Below are 21,386 nucleotides of genomic sequence, written 5' to 3'. Positions count from 1 at the left end.
ATTTAGAAGGTAAATGGGATGTTGGCCTTTATTGGAGTACAAGAATAAGGAAGACATGCGACAATTACAGAGTTTGGTAAGATCATATCTGGAGTTTTGGTTTCCTTATGCTGTCTTCGAGATGATGCAGTGAAGGACTACTAGATCAATTCCTAGAATGAGAGGAATGTTTTATAGGGGAAGATTAAGTAGATTTGGCATTTACTCTCTGGAGTTTAAAAGAATGAGAGATGATCTCATTAAAACATACTATAAAACATACTATAAAACATATAATAGTCTGAGGGGAATTGGCAGGGCAGGCACTTTCCCCTGTCTGCAGAGTCTAGAGCGAGCAGCCATAATTTTAGGATAAACGGATGCCCATTTTGAACTGAGATTAGAAATTTTTGACTGAGAATTGTGAATCTCTGGAATTTTCTATCCCAGAGGACTGTGGATGCTTAGTAGTTGAATACATTCAAGACTGAGTTAGATGGATTTTTGGACTCTATGGGATATGAAGATTGGGCGAGAAAGTTACATTAAGGTTGAAGACCAACCATGATCATATTGAATGGCAGAGCAGGCTCCAAGGGCCATATAGCCTACTCCTGCTCCTGTTTAATATGATCTTATGGAGCAGGAACTCTCTTTCAGTATTTATTTTCCCACCACTGTCACTTCTCCAGTCATGATGTGGAGATGCCGGCGTTGGACTGGGGTGAACACAGTAAGAATTTTAACAACACCAGGTTAAAGTCCAACAGGTTTATTTGGTAGAAAATACCATTAGCTTTCGGAGCGCTGCTCCTTCGTCAGATGGAGTGGAAATGTGCTCTCAAACAGGGCACAGAGACACAAAATTAAGTTACAGAATACTGATTAGAATGCGAATCCCTACAACCAAGCAGATCTTAAAGATACAGACAATGTGGGTGGAGGGAGCATTAAGCACAGGTTAAAGAGATGTGTATTGTCTCCAGACAGGATAGCTCGCAAGTCCAGGAGGCAAGCTGTGGGGGTTACTGATAATGTGACATAAATCCAACAAACCGGGATGTTGGATTTATGTCACATTATCAGTAACCCCCACAGCTTGCCACAGCTACAGGGCTGCTTCAATGTGGTCCAAGCAGAAGTGTTCTTTTAGCAATCAGATGATCTGCTCTGTCAAACCGTGTGGCAGCATGGTTTAGATTGAATACGTGATGCCCGTGTGTATGGAGATTTTACACTGGAGTCATGAACATGTGGTCAACAGATAGCCCTTGTCACCCAGCAGCTACAATTTGTTTTGGAATGGTGGTGTATTTGAAGGTTCACAGTTGACTGCTACAGAATGAAGGTATGACAACTGCTGTCCTAAGGCCTAAGTGGGACTTCTGCCCCTCACTGGAGAGGATGTCCCGTTCTCTGCAGTTGCCGGCCAATAACCAGCCCCATCAGTCCCAGCAGCACCAAGAGCGTATCAGTCGCTGCTGCTGGGACTACAAGAGAAGAAGGAAGAAAACCCAAGGATTCCCAAAGCAGGTCAGTAAATGGTCTTAGACGGAGAAGGTTTGGGCAGGTCAGGGAAGGGCCGGGGAAGGGGTGGGTTTAAGTCTGCAGGTGGGGTCAGGCAATTTCATGTATGGTCTGTCTGGGATGTCATGCATTATCATTGGCTCTCTAGCTGGTTTAGCTTGGTACTCATTACTTGCACCACTCTGGATAATGGTTCGATAATTTAATTTTGGTCAGTAGAGCATTTCTCCTGCCTTTCTCAGGGTCAATTCAATTTCTTGATGGCTTGCATGGATGCACTTTAGCATCTCTCCTCTCATCTCTTTAGGGATGATAACCCCATTTCCTTTGTACAATCTTCAGCTGTCAGTTTATCTCAGTATGCCCAATATGCTCTTGTGGACACAGGTGCATTCTTCATGCTCTTAGACCATCCTTTCATAATTACTTCTTGTAGTGTTTGTAAAGTTACATCTTGTTGGGTAGTTTGCTTGATTTGAGTAAGGCTCTTATCTCTCAGATTGTCTCTGCTGGGTTGATGGTCCAAATCATGTCTTGTTCCTCCTTCACGTTGAATCTGGAAGATATTGCATTCTGTTGTAGTCCCCTCAACTTTATTCATAGGGAGCACTGCTCTCAATGGCTTGTCTACAATGTACATCTGTTTTCCTTGTGTGTATGTCATGTCCAGATGATATCTTTGTAAATGAAGTAACATCCTTCGCAGCTTTGGAGCAGATAGTAGCAGTTTGTGAAAAATGCTTTGAATGGTCTTGTGGTTGGACTTCACTGTTACTTTGTTTCTCCCAAACAGGTACTGATCAAAATGCTCACAGGCAAAAACAATAGCCAAGCACTCTTTCTCAATCTGAATCTGGTGTTGTTCCATTTGTGTTAGTGCCCAGGATGCAAATGTGACCAGTTGTCCTTGATGCATCAGAGTTGCTCCCAGACCTGTCTTGTTGGCATCACTCTACAAGGTGATAGTCATAAACATCATAGACTTCAACACTGACATTGTCATCACCAGTTGCTTGATTTTAGTGAATGTTGCTTCTTATTCTGTTCCCCAATACCACAGCACCACCTTGGCAGTGAGTTTCCGTAATGTTTCACAGTCTGCTGACAAATTAGGCAAACATTTGATAGATAGTTCACAAATCTAACAAAACGTTGCATTGCTTTCATGTCTGTCAGTTGCTGCATTGTTGCTACAGCACTCACCCTTCAGGATCTGGGCAAAAACATTTTGCCATCAGTATATGACCTATGTACTTGACTTCAGACATCTTCATTTGCAATAGCTCTTGTTCAGCTGCAGAATCACCTGGCAAGCTCTCTCTTGCTGTCGTATTAAATTCTGATCATGGTCAGCCAAGGCCTTTTCCATTGTTTCCACATCCATAGACTGGTAAATCATCCAAATAGTTTCCACTCTGGGGAGATCACTGACTCTCTCATGTTGTTGGTGTTGATACTCTCTTGGAGACATGGAAATGCCAATTGGCATGTGCAACCATCTCCTGAACAACTTCCAGAATGTTGTTAGAAAGTTGTTGCTTTCATCCAACTTCACTTGCCAGTAACCATCCTTCACATCTCAGGTGGTGAATATTTTTGCCTTGGCAAGTTGCATAAAAATTACTTTGATGGTTGACATGGGGTGGTGAGATCATTTCAGCTCTTTATTTAAATCATTTGGATCTATGCACACTCTCAGCTTTTCAGGTTGTTTCACTGCGACTAAACTGTTTGTAGGAGTTGTCACTTTTCTGATCACTCCCCTCTTTTTGAACTCTTCTATCTTATATTTTAAGCTTGGCTTGAGGGCAGCTGCAACTCTTCTCAGCAGATGTTGAAGTAGTCTGACACTCTCATCTATTTCCAGATGATATTCTCCGGATAGATATTGCAACCCTGCAAATACATCTTTGTACTCCTCTGTTCTTTGCCAATACGTTTGTGTGCTGTGACATGTTGTAAATCTCTGTTGGCCTTTCTTGGGTATGGGGCTGATTTCGCTGGTGGAACAGGGCCAGCAAGATCATGAGAGATGAGAAATCGGGTACGAACCCAATTTTTTGCCACTCGCCCTATTTTACCGGCTCCCCACACCGATCTACCGGTACCTGTAAGATCCCGTCTGTCGTCTCCAGTTGAGAGTCCTTCACCCCATTCTTCTCTTACTACTTCCAGCATCTTGTCCTGCCCTATAATCACCTCTTCTCATTCTCATAGTCATGTTCTAATCCAAAGGGAATGACTACACCAGTTCACCCATGTCTGACAATAACTGGTTTCTGCAGGAGCCATGTCAGCACCTTCCATGTACAACAATCCCTGTAGGTTTTTAAGACAACTTTAAAGAACATTAGAAATCATAAACATGTACAAATGTAGCAACAGCCAGCAGAAATCAATCAACAACTAATCTTAGTTAGTCCCTTACTGTCAGAAAGAGGGGAATTCATAATGGGAAACAAAGAAATGGTTGACCAACTAAGTTCATACTTTGGTTCTGTCTTCACAGAGGAGGACACAAATAATGCACCAGGAATGCTGGGAAACCAAGGGTTTAGTGAGAAGGAGGAACTGAAGGAAATCAGTTTTCGTGTTGGAGGAATAGAAGGTATTGAAGGCCAATAAATCCCCAGGGCCTGATAATCTACATCCCAGAGTACTTAAGGAAATGGCCGTAGAAATAGTGGATGCATTGGTGGTCATCTTCATTATTCTGATTGTCTATCATGCTACAAAGACACTTATTTATAATTTAACAATTAACATGTGTTACATGCTGACATTGTTTATTCAGTTCAGTTCCCTCAATCTGTTTTGATTATTTTTATTTGTTTTTAATTTATTCATTCTCAGGGTATGGGCATCACTGGTAAGGCCTATATGTATTGCCAACCCTAGTCAACCTGCTGAAGGTGCTGGTGAGTCTTTTTCTTAAACGTGGCAGTGTGAATGGTGAATGCACTCACAGTGCTGTTAGGTTGGGAATTGGGGAATATTGACCTTGTGATGATCAAGGAAGATCTTACATGTCCAAGTTAGGATGGTGTGTGACTAGGAGGGGAACTTTGAATATTGATGTTTTCATGTACCCATTTCCCTTTTCCTGATAGGTAGCATAGAGATGAGTTTACGTAAATATGCATTTAATCTATTGCTGTTACACCAGAGGTTGCTGGTTACAGTATTTTTCTGCTGCATTGAATTCTATCACATTCATATTTGAAAGAATCATCATATTTGCTGAATAATATGGTAAACGCACATAGAAGCTTAACAGTACAATTTATTATAAAGCAACAGAACTACAGCATAAATGTATCATAATAGCCCCTTGACGGTGACAGTTATAGCTTCAGAAAATCTATTAAATAATGTTTTTCGATCTTAGTAAATTGAAATCTTTTTCCTCTTCAAATGGCTTCTCATTTTTTTCTGCAAAAATGTAATTTGTATGTTTGTATGTAGTAAAAAACAAGTTTGTGAAAATTCAGAACTATTACATTAAACATTGGCAAATTAATCAAAAAGCATCAATTGCACACAGCCATATCACAAAAATAACACTGCAGTACATGTTTGATTAATTCAAAGTTTTATTCCTGTCTTCATTTAATTTCAAAAGATGAATTTAAAACTTAGCATGCAGCAGAGTGTTACTTCTGGTATTTCAAGACAATTGAATTTGATGCTGAAACTACAGTTGATTTTAACCTGGATTGCTGTCAGAATATTTGAAAGGGCATGATCAAACTGAAACTGTACGATGGATTTCAAAGATATGGCAATAACTAAACAAATTGATTTATGAACACATTTTGACTTAGAGTGCATTTGGAGAAGGTGGGGTACAAAGGAAAGAAGGGAAACCCCGTCAGACTCTATGTGGTAAGGCCCAAGCAATTCTATCTTGTGGGAGTTATTTGTATTTCTCCTACCTAACTCCCATTTAAAATCTGCTGCAGTAGTTGGTCAGGAATGGGAAATCAATACCACCAGGAATTCAAAGAACTGTCTGCAACAAGGTAAGTGATGTTAGGGTGCAGTCAGAGAAGGGGAAAGGCAGCCCAAGAGAAGGAGGAGTAGGGAAAATGTTTCCACTTTGGCCCAATAAGGTGCACTGGTCCCTGCAAAATTCTCATCCCAAGGGAAAATCGGGGCTCATGCTTTTCTGACATCATTAGATGTTTGTGGTGCAAATTGTGAAGAAAATAATTTCTGCTGCAGTTTATTTTAGCAGCAGTAGCACATGCAACAGAATCACAGAATTGTTATGGCACCAAAGGAGTGCATTTGACTCTTGTGGCTGCACCCGTTCTCCAAATGAGCTTTATGACTTAGTGGCATTCTTCTGCTTTTCTCCAGTACCCTTGCAAAATGTTTCAATTCAAATAATCATCTAATGCCATCTTGAATTCCTCAATTGAACCTGTCAACAATTGAAAGTGTAGAAATTAAACGTTATAACGACAGAACACATTCATTTGCAGTTATGCCATAGCACAAAAACTTGTGGAACAGCTAAAATCAGGTCAGTTATCATCAGCTCCTCATGTGGGCACCTCATGCACTATCCTAAGTCTCCACCTGCGACAGCATTCATGGTCAAAGTAGCAGTCATATGGGTTAATGCGCAGACACTGAGGTTAGCAGGAGATATTTCTACACCATTTAATTTAACACTGACCTCCAGCCTCAAACTCCTGATATGTAGGATGGAATTTTACAAAGAAAATCTGAGGGGGCGATGCTTCCAAAAAAATTCAAAGTGCTGAATTGGTGGGAAAAATTGTGTAATTCACGATTGTTTTTTTCAGTGCAGCTTCTCACTCGAATCTCCCGCACTCTGTGTTATGCAGCGGTCGCAATCGTGAATATCATTAAAAGCTCGGGGGCAGGGCCTATTCACACCGGAGTCTGACAGTTCCGGAACTCTGCGCATGCGCAGTGGCCCCGATCTGTCAGCCTGCAGTTTTCTGGCCAGCCCGATCGCTGGCCGGCCTGGGACCCTTGCAGTGCTGCCCCTCCAACCCCCCCCATGGCCCGATTGTGACCCCCACAAGCATTCACAGGCCAGACCCGACACCCCCCCCCCCTCCCCCCCCCCCCCCCCCCCGTCCTGGAACACCCCGATCTCCAGCACCACACCCCCCACCAGTGACAATCCCCCCCCCCCACCCCGACAGATCTCCCCCACCCCAGCTGACCACCCCCTCCACGGAAAGCAGATCCTCCCACGGGAGGCAGACCCCCACCAGCAGACTACCCCCCCCTCCCCCCCACCCCAGCTGAACACCCCCTCCACGGAAAGCAGATCCTCCCACGGGAGGCAGACCCCCACCAGCAGACTCCCCTCCCCCCCCCACCCCCCCGAGTCCATCCCGATCACTGGCCTCCCTCCAGCCCCGACCGATCTGCATGCAGAGTGGAGGCAGGACCCCTCCACCCACACGGATCACTCCTAAGCCCTGCCCACAATAGACTCCACCCCTTTGACACTGCCCGATGCCCAGTGGGCAGTTCCAAGGTGCTCCCTGGGCATGGGCACTTTGCCCCTTGGGCGGTGCCATGGCACAGGCTGGCACTGCCAGGGTGCCCATGCCCAGGGGGCACCACCCCCCACCACCTGACACCTGAGGGGGCTCCGATTGCCCCCCCCTTCACGACAGCGGGGTCTCCTGCTAGTTCCCCAAAAGTGGGGAGCTACTCTAAACCTTGCCAGAATGAAATACTCCTGGGGGGTGGGAGATGCTATCGGGCCCAGAGAATTCAGTCCCGGGCCCAATAATCACATAATCACATTTAAATTACCTGGTCTTCCCGCCAGTTTCCAGCATGGTCCCGACCGTGCCTGCTCTCCGGTTGTGGGAGGCGCGCATGCATCAGGAATGCATGTGCGAATCCTGTGAATCAGTGCACGCGCACATCTCCCAACCTGACCCACCAAAAAATTAGCAGGTTGGAATGGGAGAATCGCCCCCTAAGTAACGAACAAGCAAGAAAATGTGAGAGTTTCACACCCGTTTTTGGGCAAGTTTGAAAATGCAATCCTATGGCACTTCGTGCAAAAAGCGTGCCAGGATGCGATTCTCGCCAGCGAGGGGGTGGACGGGTGGGGGTGTGGGGGGCGGCGGGGGGGGGGGGGGGGCGGTGGTGGAGGTGATCCTGAGCTCGCCAGTGAAGCCGACTGCTGAGCTCTAGGGGGTGCCATTGTACAGGTGCCCCAATCTCCCAATGCACTGGGAGATCTCCTGCCATTCCCCCCCACAGACATCAGGACCCCCCTCCCCCCCCTCCATGGACATCGGGAAACCCCCATGGATATCACCCCCAAGGACTTCGCCACCCTCCTGTCGATCGCACCTCCCCTCCCCACCTTCAGAGTTTCCTCCATCCCTCCCCGATCGCCACCCCTTCTGCAATGTTCAGTTTTAGGAACTTCAGCAGGAGAACAACATCCAGAAGAAAGAGCACATGCCTATTTGGTGAACACAGGGGTGACCCTTCAGATTAAATGCATTGCACCATAACACACATTTCCATTTTGGAGCATGATTCACAGAGAAAAAATGGATGTGCATTATACGATGGAGGAATCACCTGTGAGTAGTCACAGTCAGATGTGAATCTGTTGTCCTATTGTGAAACTAGAGGCACATAGGTTCACCAAATTGTCTTGAATGAAGTAGCGACCTGTTTAGACATTTTAGATTGATTGACACTCCTTTTGCAACATTAGTGAGCGACAAACACCTTTCAGCACCTGTTATAGCAAAACAATTATGTTTTTTAAATAACAATATAATTTTCTTCCTTATGTACTGACGTACTTCAAAAATGTTTTTTTGGTAAAGAAAAATTCCTCTTTGTAGTAAAACAGATGAAATACTCCCAAAAGTCTTCAAGAAAATGAATGAGAAAGTAGAATAGAATCCCAACAGTACAATAGGAGGCCAACTGGCCCATCAAGTCGATACCAACCACATCCCACCCAGCCCCTATTCCCGTAACCCAACACACTTACCCTGCTAATCTCTCTGACACAAAGGTCAATTTAGCATGGCCAACCAACCATCACTGGCCAACCAACCTAACCCACACACCTTTGGACTATGGGAGGAAACTGGAGACGTTTTACTACAAAGAGGAATGTTTTTCTTACCAAAAGAAAATACATTAAACTGAAACACTTTTGAAGTAGGTCACTATTTAAGGAAGAAAATTATATTGTTATTTAAAAAACATAGGCCTTCTCCATATATTGTAAGAAACTGGAAACCCACGCAGACAGTGCAAGCTCCACACAGACAGTGACCCAAGACTGGAATTGAACCTGGGGCCCTACCACTGTGAGGCAGCAGTGCTAGCCACTGTTTTGATGCAGTTAAACAATATCTACAGGGAAACAAGAAGGGCAGACTTTAAAAAGAGGTACAGAACTATGCAAAAATAGATTTAAGGAGGTGGAAAAGCTCTTGAGATCAATATAGCAAGTAAGTGTTTGAGCATAGCACATATCCAGGATGAATAGAGTATCTGGGGAAGAATAAAAGTAGAAATGAAATTTAAAAATAAAAATATTCAAATTACTTAATGACTATTTTCATTTTCTATTAATAAAAATTTCTACCGATTGTTTCCATAATCATTTATACCAACTTATTGAGTGTTTGGCCGTAGGCAGCAGATTGTTTAAGCATCCTCTAACCCAATTAGACTAATGAGAACAATTACAGAATCATCCACATAGGCCTTCTCCATATATTCTAAGAAACCAATATGTCCCAGCCATGTCAGTCATCCCCACCTCCTGATGTGCAAATCTAAGTCAGACCCTGCCAGGACATACATCACCAAACCATCAGCAACATGGAAAGGCCACAGGTCAGATCTGGGAAAAGATGGGAAAACAACATAAAAATGCTCCTTAAGAGAAAGGACTTCATGACTGAGGAGGTTCTGAGTAATTTTTAAAAATTAATTCACGGGATGTGGACTTCACTGGCTCAGCCAGCATCTATTTCCCATCCCTAATTGCTCTTGAGAAGGTGGTGATGAGATGACTTCTTGAACCGCTGCAGTCCATTAGGTGTAGGAACAGCTACAGTGCTGATAGCAAGATAGTTCCCAGGATTTCCCAGTTCCCAATTCCCTGCATGGTCCCCGGAAGGGTAGGGGGTTTTAGTTCAGTCGGGCAGCATGGTCGGTGCAGGCTTGGAGGGCCGAAGGGCCTGTTCCTGTGCTGAAATTTTCTTTGTTCTTTGTTCTTTGATTTTGACCCAGCAACAGTGAAAAGATGGTGATGGTGAGGATGGTGAGTATGTTGCAGAGAAACTTCCAGGTGGTGGTGCACTCATGTGTCTGCTGCTGTTGTCCTTCTATATGGTCCTGGCTGTGGATTTGGAAGATGCTGTCTAAAGAGCCTTGGTGAGTTCCTGCAGTGCATCTAGTAGATGGAACATACTGCTGCTACTATAGGCTGGTCAGTCTGACTTCAATGTTGGGCAAATTGTTGGAAACAATTCTGAGATACAGGATAGGTTGCCACTTAGAAAGGCATGAATTGATCAGGGAAAATAAGCATGGTTTTGTTCAGGGAAGATCATGTCTTACTGAAGAGGGAAGTTATTAATCAGTACTAAGGTTATAGACAGAATACATAAGGCACTGACAGTACTACCAGTAAAGAGTTAAATGATTATTGAAAAAAAGTTAAAAAGCTAATGAGACAAATGGTCTACACTTATATAAATGCAGTAAGAGAATCAAGCAAGTAATTATGATTTTAAACTACTATTTATATTTTAAAATGTATTTTAAGTATTGTATGAATCATTGGCAAGGCAAGTTGCCGTAAAATATGGTAAATGTAAATGGTATTCAGAGCCAAAGGTGTGGGAACCCTAGATTGCAGAATTCATATCAGAAAGTTTCTGGTGAGGGAACATATTTTGCAATTTTATGAATAGTTACATTCATTGCCCAGACATAGAATAGATATGTACCTGGACGCAGGATCACATGTCTATTCAATTTGGCAGTGAGCCAATGGGAACATTCACTTTGACCTTTATGATGAGCGTCTACAGTTACTTAGCAACAGGGAAGTGAGTTCAGCCAAGATGGGAGTTAGTGTGCAGGTTGAATGAACAAATGAAATATCATCATGCTAAATGGTAAAATGCAATTGGCTGAGGTATATGTCAGGAATTATTATTGATGTATGTATACTGAATGTAATTGATTTTAAACTAATATGAAGCGGGAATGATTGATAAGAAAATCTATAATTGATATGTTTTTTGTATATGTTAGATTCATCGGAGAGGTTCTGTCGCTCTATTCCAGAACTACCTAACCCTCTTGGTGGTCTCTGAGCAGCTGCTTGTTGTGTTTTTGTTTTAAATAAATGTTACATCTTTATGCAGAGATACTTGCCTCGTGACTTTTGTATTGGTTAAGTTAAACCATAATAAGCCATCTCACATTACCCCACAACACTTACTAACTTTATATGAGGAAGTAACAAGTAGTGTGGTAGATATTGTCTACATGGATTTCAGCAAGGCATTTAACAAGGTCCCAGTTGCAGACTGGTTAGAAAAGTGAGATCTCATGGAATTAAAGGAAAGCTGGATCCAAAATTGGCTCACTTGACAGGAAACAAAGGGTAATAATTGATCAATGTTTTGGCGTATGGAAAACAGTTTCCAATGATGTTCCCAAAGGTTCAGTGCAGGGGCCCTTGCTGTGTATATTAATGATTTAGCCTAAAATGCAGTGGCATGATTGGGAAATTTGGGGATGACACAGAAATTGGATCTGTAGTTGGTAGTGAAGAGGATAGCTGTCAACTCCAGAATGATATCAATGGTTTGGTTGAGTGGGCAGAGAAATGTCAAATGGAATTCAATCCAGAAAAATGTGAGGTAAAACATTTGGGGAGGGTAAACAAAGCAAGGAAATACTCAATAAGTGGGGAGATCATTGTGAGGACTTGAGGAAGTGAGAGACCTTGGAGTGCATGTCTGGAGGTCCATGAAGATAGCAGGGCAGGTGGTCAAGAAAGCCAATGCTTTCATTTATTGGGTGAGGTATTGAATAGAAAAGCAGGGATGTAATGATGGAACTGTATAAAATGCTGGCTAGGTCACAGCTGGAATTTTGTGTACAGTTCTGGTCACCACATTACAGGGAGGATATAATTGCTCTGGAGAGAGTGCAGAGGAAATTCACAAGAATGTTGCAGGAGCTTGAAAATTACAGCTATGTGGAAAGATTGGGTAGGCTAGGGTTGTTTTCTTTAGAACAGAGGAGGCTAACCATTAACCTAATTGAGGGGTACAAAAGTACAAAGGGCCGAGACAGAGTAGACAGGGAAGACTTGATTCCCCTAGCTGAGAGGCCAATTATCAGGGGTTATAAATTCAAGTTGATTGGTCGAAGGATTACAGGGAACATGAGGAAAAACATTTTCATCCAGATAGTGGTAGGCGTCTGGAATTCACTGCCTAAGTTGATGATTGAGGCTGAAATGCTCAACCCATTTGAAAGGTACCCCTGACCTGTATCTGAAATGTTGTAACCTGCAAGGCTATGGACGAGAGGCTGGAAAATGGAATTGAAATGAGCGGCTAGTTTTTTTTTTCTCTTTTTGGCTGGCACAGATGCAGTGGGCTGAATGGTCTCGTTCTGCCCCATAATTTTCCTATGATTTTGGAAGTGTTTAGTCGACAACCTATCTGCTTATTCAATTCAATGTTAAATATCTCCTGGTGCCCTAATCAATGTCCGCCCTCAACAAAAAGCAGATGATGTGGTCATTTGTTTCATTGCTGTTTGTGGTAGTTTGCTGTGTGAAAGTTATCTGCTGTATTTATTAACGCTGATGACAGCACAGTGAAATGCTTTGCGGTGTCCTGAGGTTGTGAAAGGTCTGTGATCTGTGTTCAGTTCTCGTCATCATGCATAAACAGATGGATATGCATTGGACAAGTAAGCCAGATTAATTGCACCTTTGAAAATAATATTAAATTAATTTTAGTAAGAAAACGTTTAGTTAAGAGATGTCTATCACTTGCAAGTCACTGGGTGGCACTCACTTCCTAATTTAGAAGGTTCTGAATTTGAGTCCCATTCCAGACACCTGAATACCTAAATCTAAGCTGACACTCCAGTGGAGTGCTGCATTGTTGACAGTACCATCTTTTAGAGGAGATGTTGAGCCAGAGCTGCTCTCAATTTAATGCAAAAAGATTCCCACAACAATATTTGAAGAGCAGGGGAGTTGTCCCCAGTGTCCTGCCTAATATTCATCCCTCAATCAACATCACCATCACCAAACAGATTATCTGGTCTTTATCAAATTGCTATCTGTCGGAGCTTGCTGTGTGAAGATTAGCTGCCATGTTTCCTCCATTAGAATAGTGACTAATCTTCAAAGTACTTGATTGATTGTAAAATGCTTAGGGATGTCTTGAGGCTGTGAAAGATGTGTTATAGATGTAAGTCGTCCTTATTTTAACAGACAAGAAAGGCTTGGAACAGTCTACATCATTCCAAATAAATTTATATGATAGTCTCGAAGAATTAGAGTACTGGGGATGAACTTCGAAGGAATAGTCTCTTGTCAACGTCGAATATTCTTATGTTCCTACCACTTTAACAAATTCATAGAAATCATAGAAACCCTACAGTACAGAAAGAGGCCATTCGGCCCATCGAGTCTGCACCAACCACAATCCCACCCAGGCCCTTACCCCCATATCCCTACATATTTTACCCGCTAATTCCTCTAATCTACGCATCCCAGGACACCAAGGGGCAATTTTAGCATGGCCAATCAACCTAACCCGCACATCTTTGGACTGTGGGAGGAAACCGGAGCACCCAGAGGAAACCCACGCAGACACGAGGAGAATGTGCAAACTCCACACAGACAGTGACCCAAGCCGGGAATCGAACCCAGGTCCCTGGAGCTGTGAAGCAGCAGTGCTAACCACTGTGCCAAATTTAGGCTCTCCCTGAGACAGTGTAAGTTTGTCATTTACAAATGCTTGGATTTTTTTGATAAGAATATCTGGTTTGTATATCGGTGTAGCTGCAGTACATCTCCAAAAGGGAGTACAATAACGGCGCAGTTATATACATGTGTCAGATTGGACACTGGGAGAGAGTGGAGAGGGAGGTAACGGTGCTTATCAACTGTGCGAACTTTCCCACATCCATATAGCTGTGGTTGCTGACTCGGTAGTGTGGGTTGTTGAATCAAAGCTACAGCTCTGAATAAATAACATGGTTTGTTGATATTTCACGTTTTATTTTGTGTACAAACGTCGACAAATAACATTATTTCAGAGATATTTCATTGTTTACTTTAAATATTTTGAAACCACAGTCGGAACCAAAAACGACTTAAAAGGTAACTGATTGCCTATACATATACAATTGTGGTGTTACAAAAGTACAAATTAACCACACACCAGCAACTGACTCAATCTAGTGTAAACATCAGCAGGGAATAATGGAGTGCAGGCGAAAAGGGGTGAATGCAAGAAAGTCAGGACAGTGCAACCTCCAGAGGTCCAGGGAATCAGGACTTACTCTCAGGGGCATAAGGAAGGGCATGTGTTTGATTTTTAAACTTTGCATCTTTTGGTGATCAGGACTTACTCTCAGGGGTATGGGCAAAGGCATTGTGTTTGATTTTTAAACTTTACATCCCTTCATGACCAGGACTTACTCTTGGGGGTATGAGGAGAAGCATGTGTTTGATTTTTAAGCTTTGCATCCTTTTGTGATGGATAGGGGAGAAGGGAATGAATGAATCTGAGCACAACCCCAATAAGAATGCTGGTCCCTCCCACCCACCAACTACAACAACAACCCAAGCAGACAGGTGTAATTTCTGTCGGCAGACCCTGAGCCAGCCTCCTGCTCACCTTCCCCTTTAACAGTGGGGTGGGGAGGGGGGGTTAGTGACGTGTCAATGGAGACGGGGAGAGAGGGGAAAAATCGGATTAAATCCCTGAATCCATCGCCATTTTATCATCAAAAGGCCGGCTCGGAGTGGGAGTGAGAGCAAGAACGGCCCCGGGGAGGGAAAAGAAGAGGTGGCGGGGCGGGAGGAGGAGGAAGGCGGCCAGTCCTCCGGGTAGGAGCGGCTCGCTGACACCAGGGGGGAAGGGGGAGAGGGAGGGGCCGTTAGCGCCGGGAGCGGGGCCGTTATCCCGGAGAGGGAGAGCAACCGGCGGCCTCCATCACCGAGCGGGTTGTGGAGAAGCGGGAGGGATTCTCTCTCCATCCCGCTTTGTGAGCAGCCGCCGGCTGAGGTGTTTTTAATCGGCTGAGTGCCCTTATTGGAGTGCGGGGAGACGGATCCACCCCACCCCACCCTACCCTCTGCTCCCGCAGGCCCAGGTGTGGGGCTGGGCTGTCCCCCTCCCCCCACCCCTCACTCTCTGACAGGCGGCCGCTCCTCCTCCTCCTCATCTCTCCCCCCTCTCTCCCCCCTCTCTCATATCTTTTTGTTATTTGACCACATTGTATATTCCCACTTCACTGACATCCTTCTCTTTTTCTTCTCTTTCCCCCCCCCCCTTTTAAAAAAATATATATTTACACATCAATTATTCATTGCAAAGTGTGTGTGAGGGGGAAGAAGGAGGAAGATTATAAAGCGAGAAAATGTCGGGACAGACGATCACGGACCGGATTGCTGCGGCTCAGTACAGTGTGACCGGCTCGGCTGTGGCCAGAGCTGTCTGCAAGGCGACCACCCATGAGGTGATGGGACCCAAGAAGAAGCACCTGGACTGTAAGACTTTCACCTTCATACCTTACAGAAGGGGGGGGGGGGAGTCTGTTTATAGCTCAGGATTAATTCCAAACGGTACATTTTTGCTTCTAAATCTGAGCTAATTTCAATATATATATATATATGGATTCCAGTATTTTGCTGTCCTTTGATATTTTGCAATTTTTCATTCTCTTTCATGTGTGCTGCATGGTTTGCTTTCCTGCTATTAATGAATCCTGTTAGTTGCCTCTTCCATTTATTCCCGTGCATTCGCTGGTATTCCTGTGCTTTATTTGTTTTTCTCCATCACTGGTATTTCTGTTGGTTGTAATGGAGTCCGAGCTTGCAAAAAAAAGGTTGGGGGGGGAGGAGGTTGTATTCATAAGCTCCAGAGGTAACGGTAATGTAGCACCAGTGCCAGAAGTATAATAAATATTTTACTAGCAGAATTGCTGAGGAAGTCTGCTTGTTTAATTTTTTAAACATTTTTAGCGAATAAAAATGCGCTTTCTGAACTTGATACGCCGAGCCAATGGTCGGATATTGCAGGTAAAATGTGTTCATGTGCAAGAAAGCAGGATTGGGGTTGTAATCCTCGCGCAGTTACTCGCTTATTGAAGTGGAAGCGTAGAGGATATGTAGATTTCAGTCGGGTGAAATTCTTCTCGTTTGTTGAGAATGGCACTGTCAGAATTTATAATGTCCTATTTATTACGGGTCGCACTGTGGTGGACTGTCGAAATATTTAGACGCATCAGCACTTTGTCTGGAGGGGAGGGGATTGGGGGCGGATTCAAAATGCTTCTTAAAAATTGCAGCTATAATGCAGTTCACTGAGCATCGATGATTCTGATGTGGCGGTGATCCTTCCAACCCTGCCCCCCACTCCTCCCTCTGTATCGTTAATCCCTCCGGAAATTGCTGTTTAAATACTGGCTCTTGGCTCTGAAATTAGTCTAGTTAGATTATTCCAATGATTAATGCTGTGCCAATAGTCAAAATAGTTAACAATTTTATGTGGTGTTTTGTGATGCTTCTGGTGGGATATTACTATTTTTTCTCTAACGCTGCAATAGACGAGTCAGCAGTTAACCTTAAGCAGACAGGACTGTTAATTAGCTTTAAATGGTAATTTTATTATAATTCCATTTAAATAGCAATGAACAATCTTCACAGTTGCATGATTTACATCTATATTTCTGAAATTGAAAGCAATGTGTCCTTGGTTATCTATGGCTTTCCTTTAGAAATCAATGCCACATGGGTAATTTCTTTCAGATGTAGTGCTGATAAATGTCATTAACCACTGACTTTTTTTAAATCATTCTCTGGTGTTGACACATTGCTGTAGACGGATTACAAATACTCAGGATATTTTAAAATTTGCTGCAAAATTACACTTTTCTCATGACCTACCATTTTAAAAATTGCTGATTTTTTTGTTTTTGGTAACAGCATTGCAGAGCTTATGCAGTAATGTACATGCAGGTTTCAGAAAATAGATTGTGCAACCCTCCAGCTTGCTTTTCGTTGTCTTTCTTGACAGTGCAGCAGACCTGGAGTTTCTCTCTTGTACTTGGCCCAATTCACTTGAACTTGGAAAGGGTGTGTGGGAGGGTGACAGTATGGGAGCAATGAACATTCTTGCCATTACCTAATGTTCAAACACGTGCACCTTTCAGCAGAGATCACTGGATGTCCATTGGTAGTGGGAACACTGGGTAGACTTTCTTGCTGTAGGGATAGCCTTAGTGTTTATTGCAAGATTAGTACCTGTGCTAGCTGCCACCCTGATTGAGATTAACCACCTCAACACAAGGATTGAACTTCAATCTTTCTTGGTCTGTTTGACTCAAACAGCACAGAAGCTGTTGAACCAAGGGGGCTTATCTGCATTTCACTACAGGTTTATAAATTAGCAGCAGTTTGATACTTGGCAACTTGTGAGCCAACATAGAAGTATTCAGAGGCATATCTAGGCTGCCAGCATATCAAATCTACACAAGTGTCTCCTACGTCCTTTATGTAAAGGAGGAGCTCAAAGTGATGCTCAAATTTCAGTAGTCCCCTCAGCAATGCAGTAAAGGTAATGGTGTGTGAGGAGATAGAGTTACTTCTGGATCAATTTAGAACACTTTATAATGGTTTCGGAAAGTAGTGGGGGTGAGGTGGAATCTTTTGCAAAATAGACATGCTGCTGATCAGGCCTGTTACCACTGTTTCCAGACAAAATGTTTGGAAGCATATTTCATCATACAAGCAATATAATAGTGTCCATAAATGGAAAGTAAAATGGGTAATAGACAAATTTTAAATTCTGCCTCCCAATTAGACTCCACAAATCTCCCTTGTGGACCCTTTCTGGTCAAACGGATAGGTGTAGGAACCATATGTAATTAAAATAAGTGAAATTCATAAGTTATACAGGCAGGACTTTTGAGGTACAAAGTAACTTCAAGTTATATATACAAGTTTACTGATATTTCGAGTAGATGGGAGTGCTAAATTGCTAAGGGGCATAGTACATAAAACTAGCAGATGGAGTTCAACATGAGGAAGCATGAGGTGAATTGCTGTAGATTTGTGGTAAATCTGCGTATTTTCTAAATGGTAGGAATTGTAGGTGAGTCGAGGTTTGGGTGTCTGTAACAAAATGACTTAACCATTTTTGTACCTGTTGACTAATTAAAAAGGTTATTGGTTTGTTAACAATGTCAAGGAAGCTGGAATACAAAATGGTAGCATTTATACATAAACCTGCTTTTTGACCTCATCTCGAGTATTGCATCTTGGGAAGTATGTTTAATGATTGAAGTGTGGTGGTTCAGTCACCAGAATAATATTTGGGTTAAAAATGTTAAATTGGGAACAGTTTGCATAGGCTGTCTTATATTCCACTGAGTATAAAAAAAAACTCATGGGCTATCTAATTGAAGTATCTAAAATGATGATTTGATAGGGTAAAAAAAAAATTCCCCAGCAGCGAAGTCCAGAATAAGAGACATAGAGGAAAATGGTGGTGCAATGATGATGTCACTTAGATGAGTAATTCAGAAGCCCAAGCTAATGCTCTGCAGTAGGAGTTCAAATCCCAGCAATGGCAGCTGATGGAAAACTAACAATCTGCTTCACTAATGCCCTTTAAGGGAACAAACTCTGGGCTTCCCTACCTAGACCGCCCTAATGTGTACCTCCAGAATGTGCAGTAATGTGATTGAGTCTTAACTGCCCACTCAATACCTCGCAAACTACTCAATTCAATGACTGTCAGGGATGAGCAAGAAATGTCTGTTTTGTCAGTGATGCCCAGATCTCATGAAAAAATAACCTTGAAATTACAGTTAAGCTGTTCAGGGTGAAGTCAGGTAGCACTTCTTCATGCAAAGGAAGCTGAAATACGAAATTCTATGTCCCAAAAGGCTGTTGTGATGTCATAAAAATTTCAAAACTGAAAATCATAGATGTTTGTTAGGAAGGGTATTGCAGGTACTTGAGTTGACCATGACCCAACTCCAAAGTCCTGCCTTTTCCCATATCCTTTTTATAAATTTTGATCAACTTGAGATTAAAATTGATTCGACCTAATAATAATTGGCATTGGCAGAAACAAGTTCCAAAATTTTAGCATGTATTGCATGTAGAAGTGTTTTTGAAGTTCACTCTTGAACTCTGACTCTCATTTTTAAATTACATTGCTGATATCGAGTTCCAACTGGTAGAAATAGTAGCTGTCAGTTTTCCCCTCAATATCTTGAAACCTTGCTCAAATCATGAAGTCCTTGGCGGGTCGGATCAAGGAAAACCCCAAGGCTTTTTACTCTTCTGTGAGGAATAAAAGAATGACCAGGGTGAGGTTAGGGCCGGTCAAGGACAGTAGTGGGAACTTGTGTATGGAGTCAGTAGAGATAGGAGAGGTGATGAATGAATACTTTTCTTCAGTGTTCACCGAGGAGAGGGGCCATGTTTTTGAGGAAGAGAAGGTGTTACAGGCTAATAGGCTGGAGGAAATAGATGTTCAGAGGGAGGATGTACTGGCAGTTTTGAATAAACTGAAGGTCGATAAGTCCCCTGGGCCTGATGAAATATATCCTAGGATTCTTTGGGAGGCAAGGGATGAGATTGCAGAGCCTTTGGCTTTGATCTTTGGGTCCTCACTGTCCACGGGGATGGTGCCAGAGGACTGGAGAGTGGCAAATGTTGTTCCTCTGTTTTAAGAAAGGGAATAGAAATGACCCTGGTAATTATAAACCCGGTTAGTCTTTCTTCGGTGGTTGGTAAATTGATGGAAAAGGTCCTTGGGGTTGGAATTTATGACCATTTAGAAAGATGCGGATTAATCTGGGATAATCAGCACGGATTCGTGAAGGGCAAGTCGTGCCTCACAAATTTGATTGAATTTTTTGAGGAGGTAACTATGTGTGTTGATGAAGGTAGGGCAGGTGATGTCATATACATGGATTTTAGTAAGGCGTTTGATAAGGTCCCCCATGGTCGGCTTATGATGAAAGTAAGGAGGTGTGGGATAGAGGGAAAGTTGGCCAATTAGATAGGTAACTGGCTATCTGATCGAAGACAGAGGGTGGTGGTGGATGGAGCTAGGGCTGTTCTCTCTGGAGCGGAGGAGGCTGAGGGGAGACTTAATAGAGGTTTATAAAATGATGAAGGGGATAGATAGAGTGAATGTTCAAAGACTATTTCCTCATGTGGATGGAACTATTACAAGGGGGCATAACTGTAGGGTTCATGGTGGGAGATATAGGAAGGACATCAGAGGTAGTTTCTTTACGCAGAGAGTGGTTGGGGTGTGGAATGGGTGCCTGCAGTGATAGTGGAGTCAGACACTTTAGGAAGATTTAAGCGGTTATTGGATAGGCACATGGAACACACCAGGATGATAGGGAGTGGGATAGCTTGATCTTGGTTTCAGATAAAGCTCGGCATAACATCGTGGGCTGAAGGGCCTGTTCTGTGCTGTACTGTTCTATGTTCTAACTCTCACCCTTCTAAATTATAGAGAATGCAATCCTAATTTAAAACTTCACCCTTGGAGTCTTGGTGCCATTCAGGGTAGTTCTATGCTGCACTCCCAATAAGACTGTTATATCCTTCCCAAGGTATGGTGCTCCGAGCTACTAACACTATTCTAGGTGTGGTCTAACCAAAACTTTATACATACTGTCTGTTCTTAAGATGTAAATTTTTGATTTTCTCAAATATACATGACACTTTAATTTGCATGAATTCTTTTAAATGTGCATGAATCCCCAAATCTCTTTTGGCCTCCACTATTTCTAGTTTTCCTCCCATTTAAAAAAAAAATACTATTTCTAAGTCCAAATTGACATCTATTTGCCACAGGTTTTGTCTATTGACTTGATCTGTTAATATTTATTTGTAATTTTTATGCTTCCATCTGCACTTCTTACAAATGTCTTTGTGCCATCAGCAAACTTGGATACGTGGCTTTCTGTCCCATCATCTAAGTCCTAAATACAGTGAATAGTTGTGGACCCAACACAGAACCCGATGGGATACTATATGTTGCTAATTATTGAGTATCTTTTCTCTCTCCTGCTACTCGGCCAACTTCCTAATCAGGTCACTATTTTGCTTTCAATACCATGGGTTTCGATTTTAGTAGGTTCTTATGAGGGACTTTATCAATTCCTTCTGGAAATTCATATAAATAACACACACTTTCTCTTATTTGCTATTTTAATCACCTCTTCAAAACATTCATTTAGCTTTGCCAGGCATGATTTAGTTGTGTTAAATCCATGCTGCTCTTTGATCAACTAGTATTTATGGTTAGGGAACCAAGGTGGATAAGATGCAGATCAACTATGATCTAATTGAATGGCAGAATAAATTCAAGGTACCAAATTATCTATTCCTATGTTAAAATTTTCTGTTATGCACCATTGTATTGACGCAAGGATAATATTTCTGCATTGATGAATCTGTATATAATCTTCAGGTGACACAGCTGGATTTTAAGTTCCCGACACTGCGGAGTGAATAGCGCTCCAGGGATCTGGAAATAAGGAGAGTACGTGTCACTGGCAAGGCAAGCATTTAATGCCTA

General features: G+C 42.7%; 1 protein-coding gene across 4 annotated transcripts in view; it reads left to right on the top strand.

The window, feature by feature from the left end:
* The first annotated feature begins 14,525 nt into the window (after positions 1-14,525).
* The window catches only part of snap91a (synaptosome associated protein 91a), a 195,346-nt gene continuing 188,485 nt past the window's right edge, over positions 14,526-21,386 (top strand). For 3 of the 4 annotated variants that reach the window (XM_078212607.1, XM_078212608.1, XM_078212610.1), the window contains exon 1: positions 15,078-15,319. In XM_078212607.1, the coding sequence (XP_078068733.1) occupies positions 15,190-15,319 (130 nt within the window). In that variant the 5' untranslated portion in view covers positions 15,078-15,189. Of the gene's footprint in view, positions 14,657-15,077; positions 15,320-21,386 lie in introns of those variants that run through there. The other variant, XM_078212609.1, reaches the window with a different exon arrangement.

The sequence above is a fragment of the Mustelus asterias genome, chromosome 5 (genome assembly GCF_964213995.1).
Source record: "Mustelus asterias chromosome 5, sMusAst1.hap1.1, whole genome shotgun sequence".
NCBI classification, from domain to species: Eukaryota; Metazoa; Chordata; class Chondrichthyes; order Carcharhiniformes; family Triakidae; genus Mustelus; species Mustelus asterias.
The sequence above is the reverse complement of the archived record's forward strand: the minus strand, read 5'-3'. Positions and strand labels throughout refer to the sequence as shown.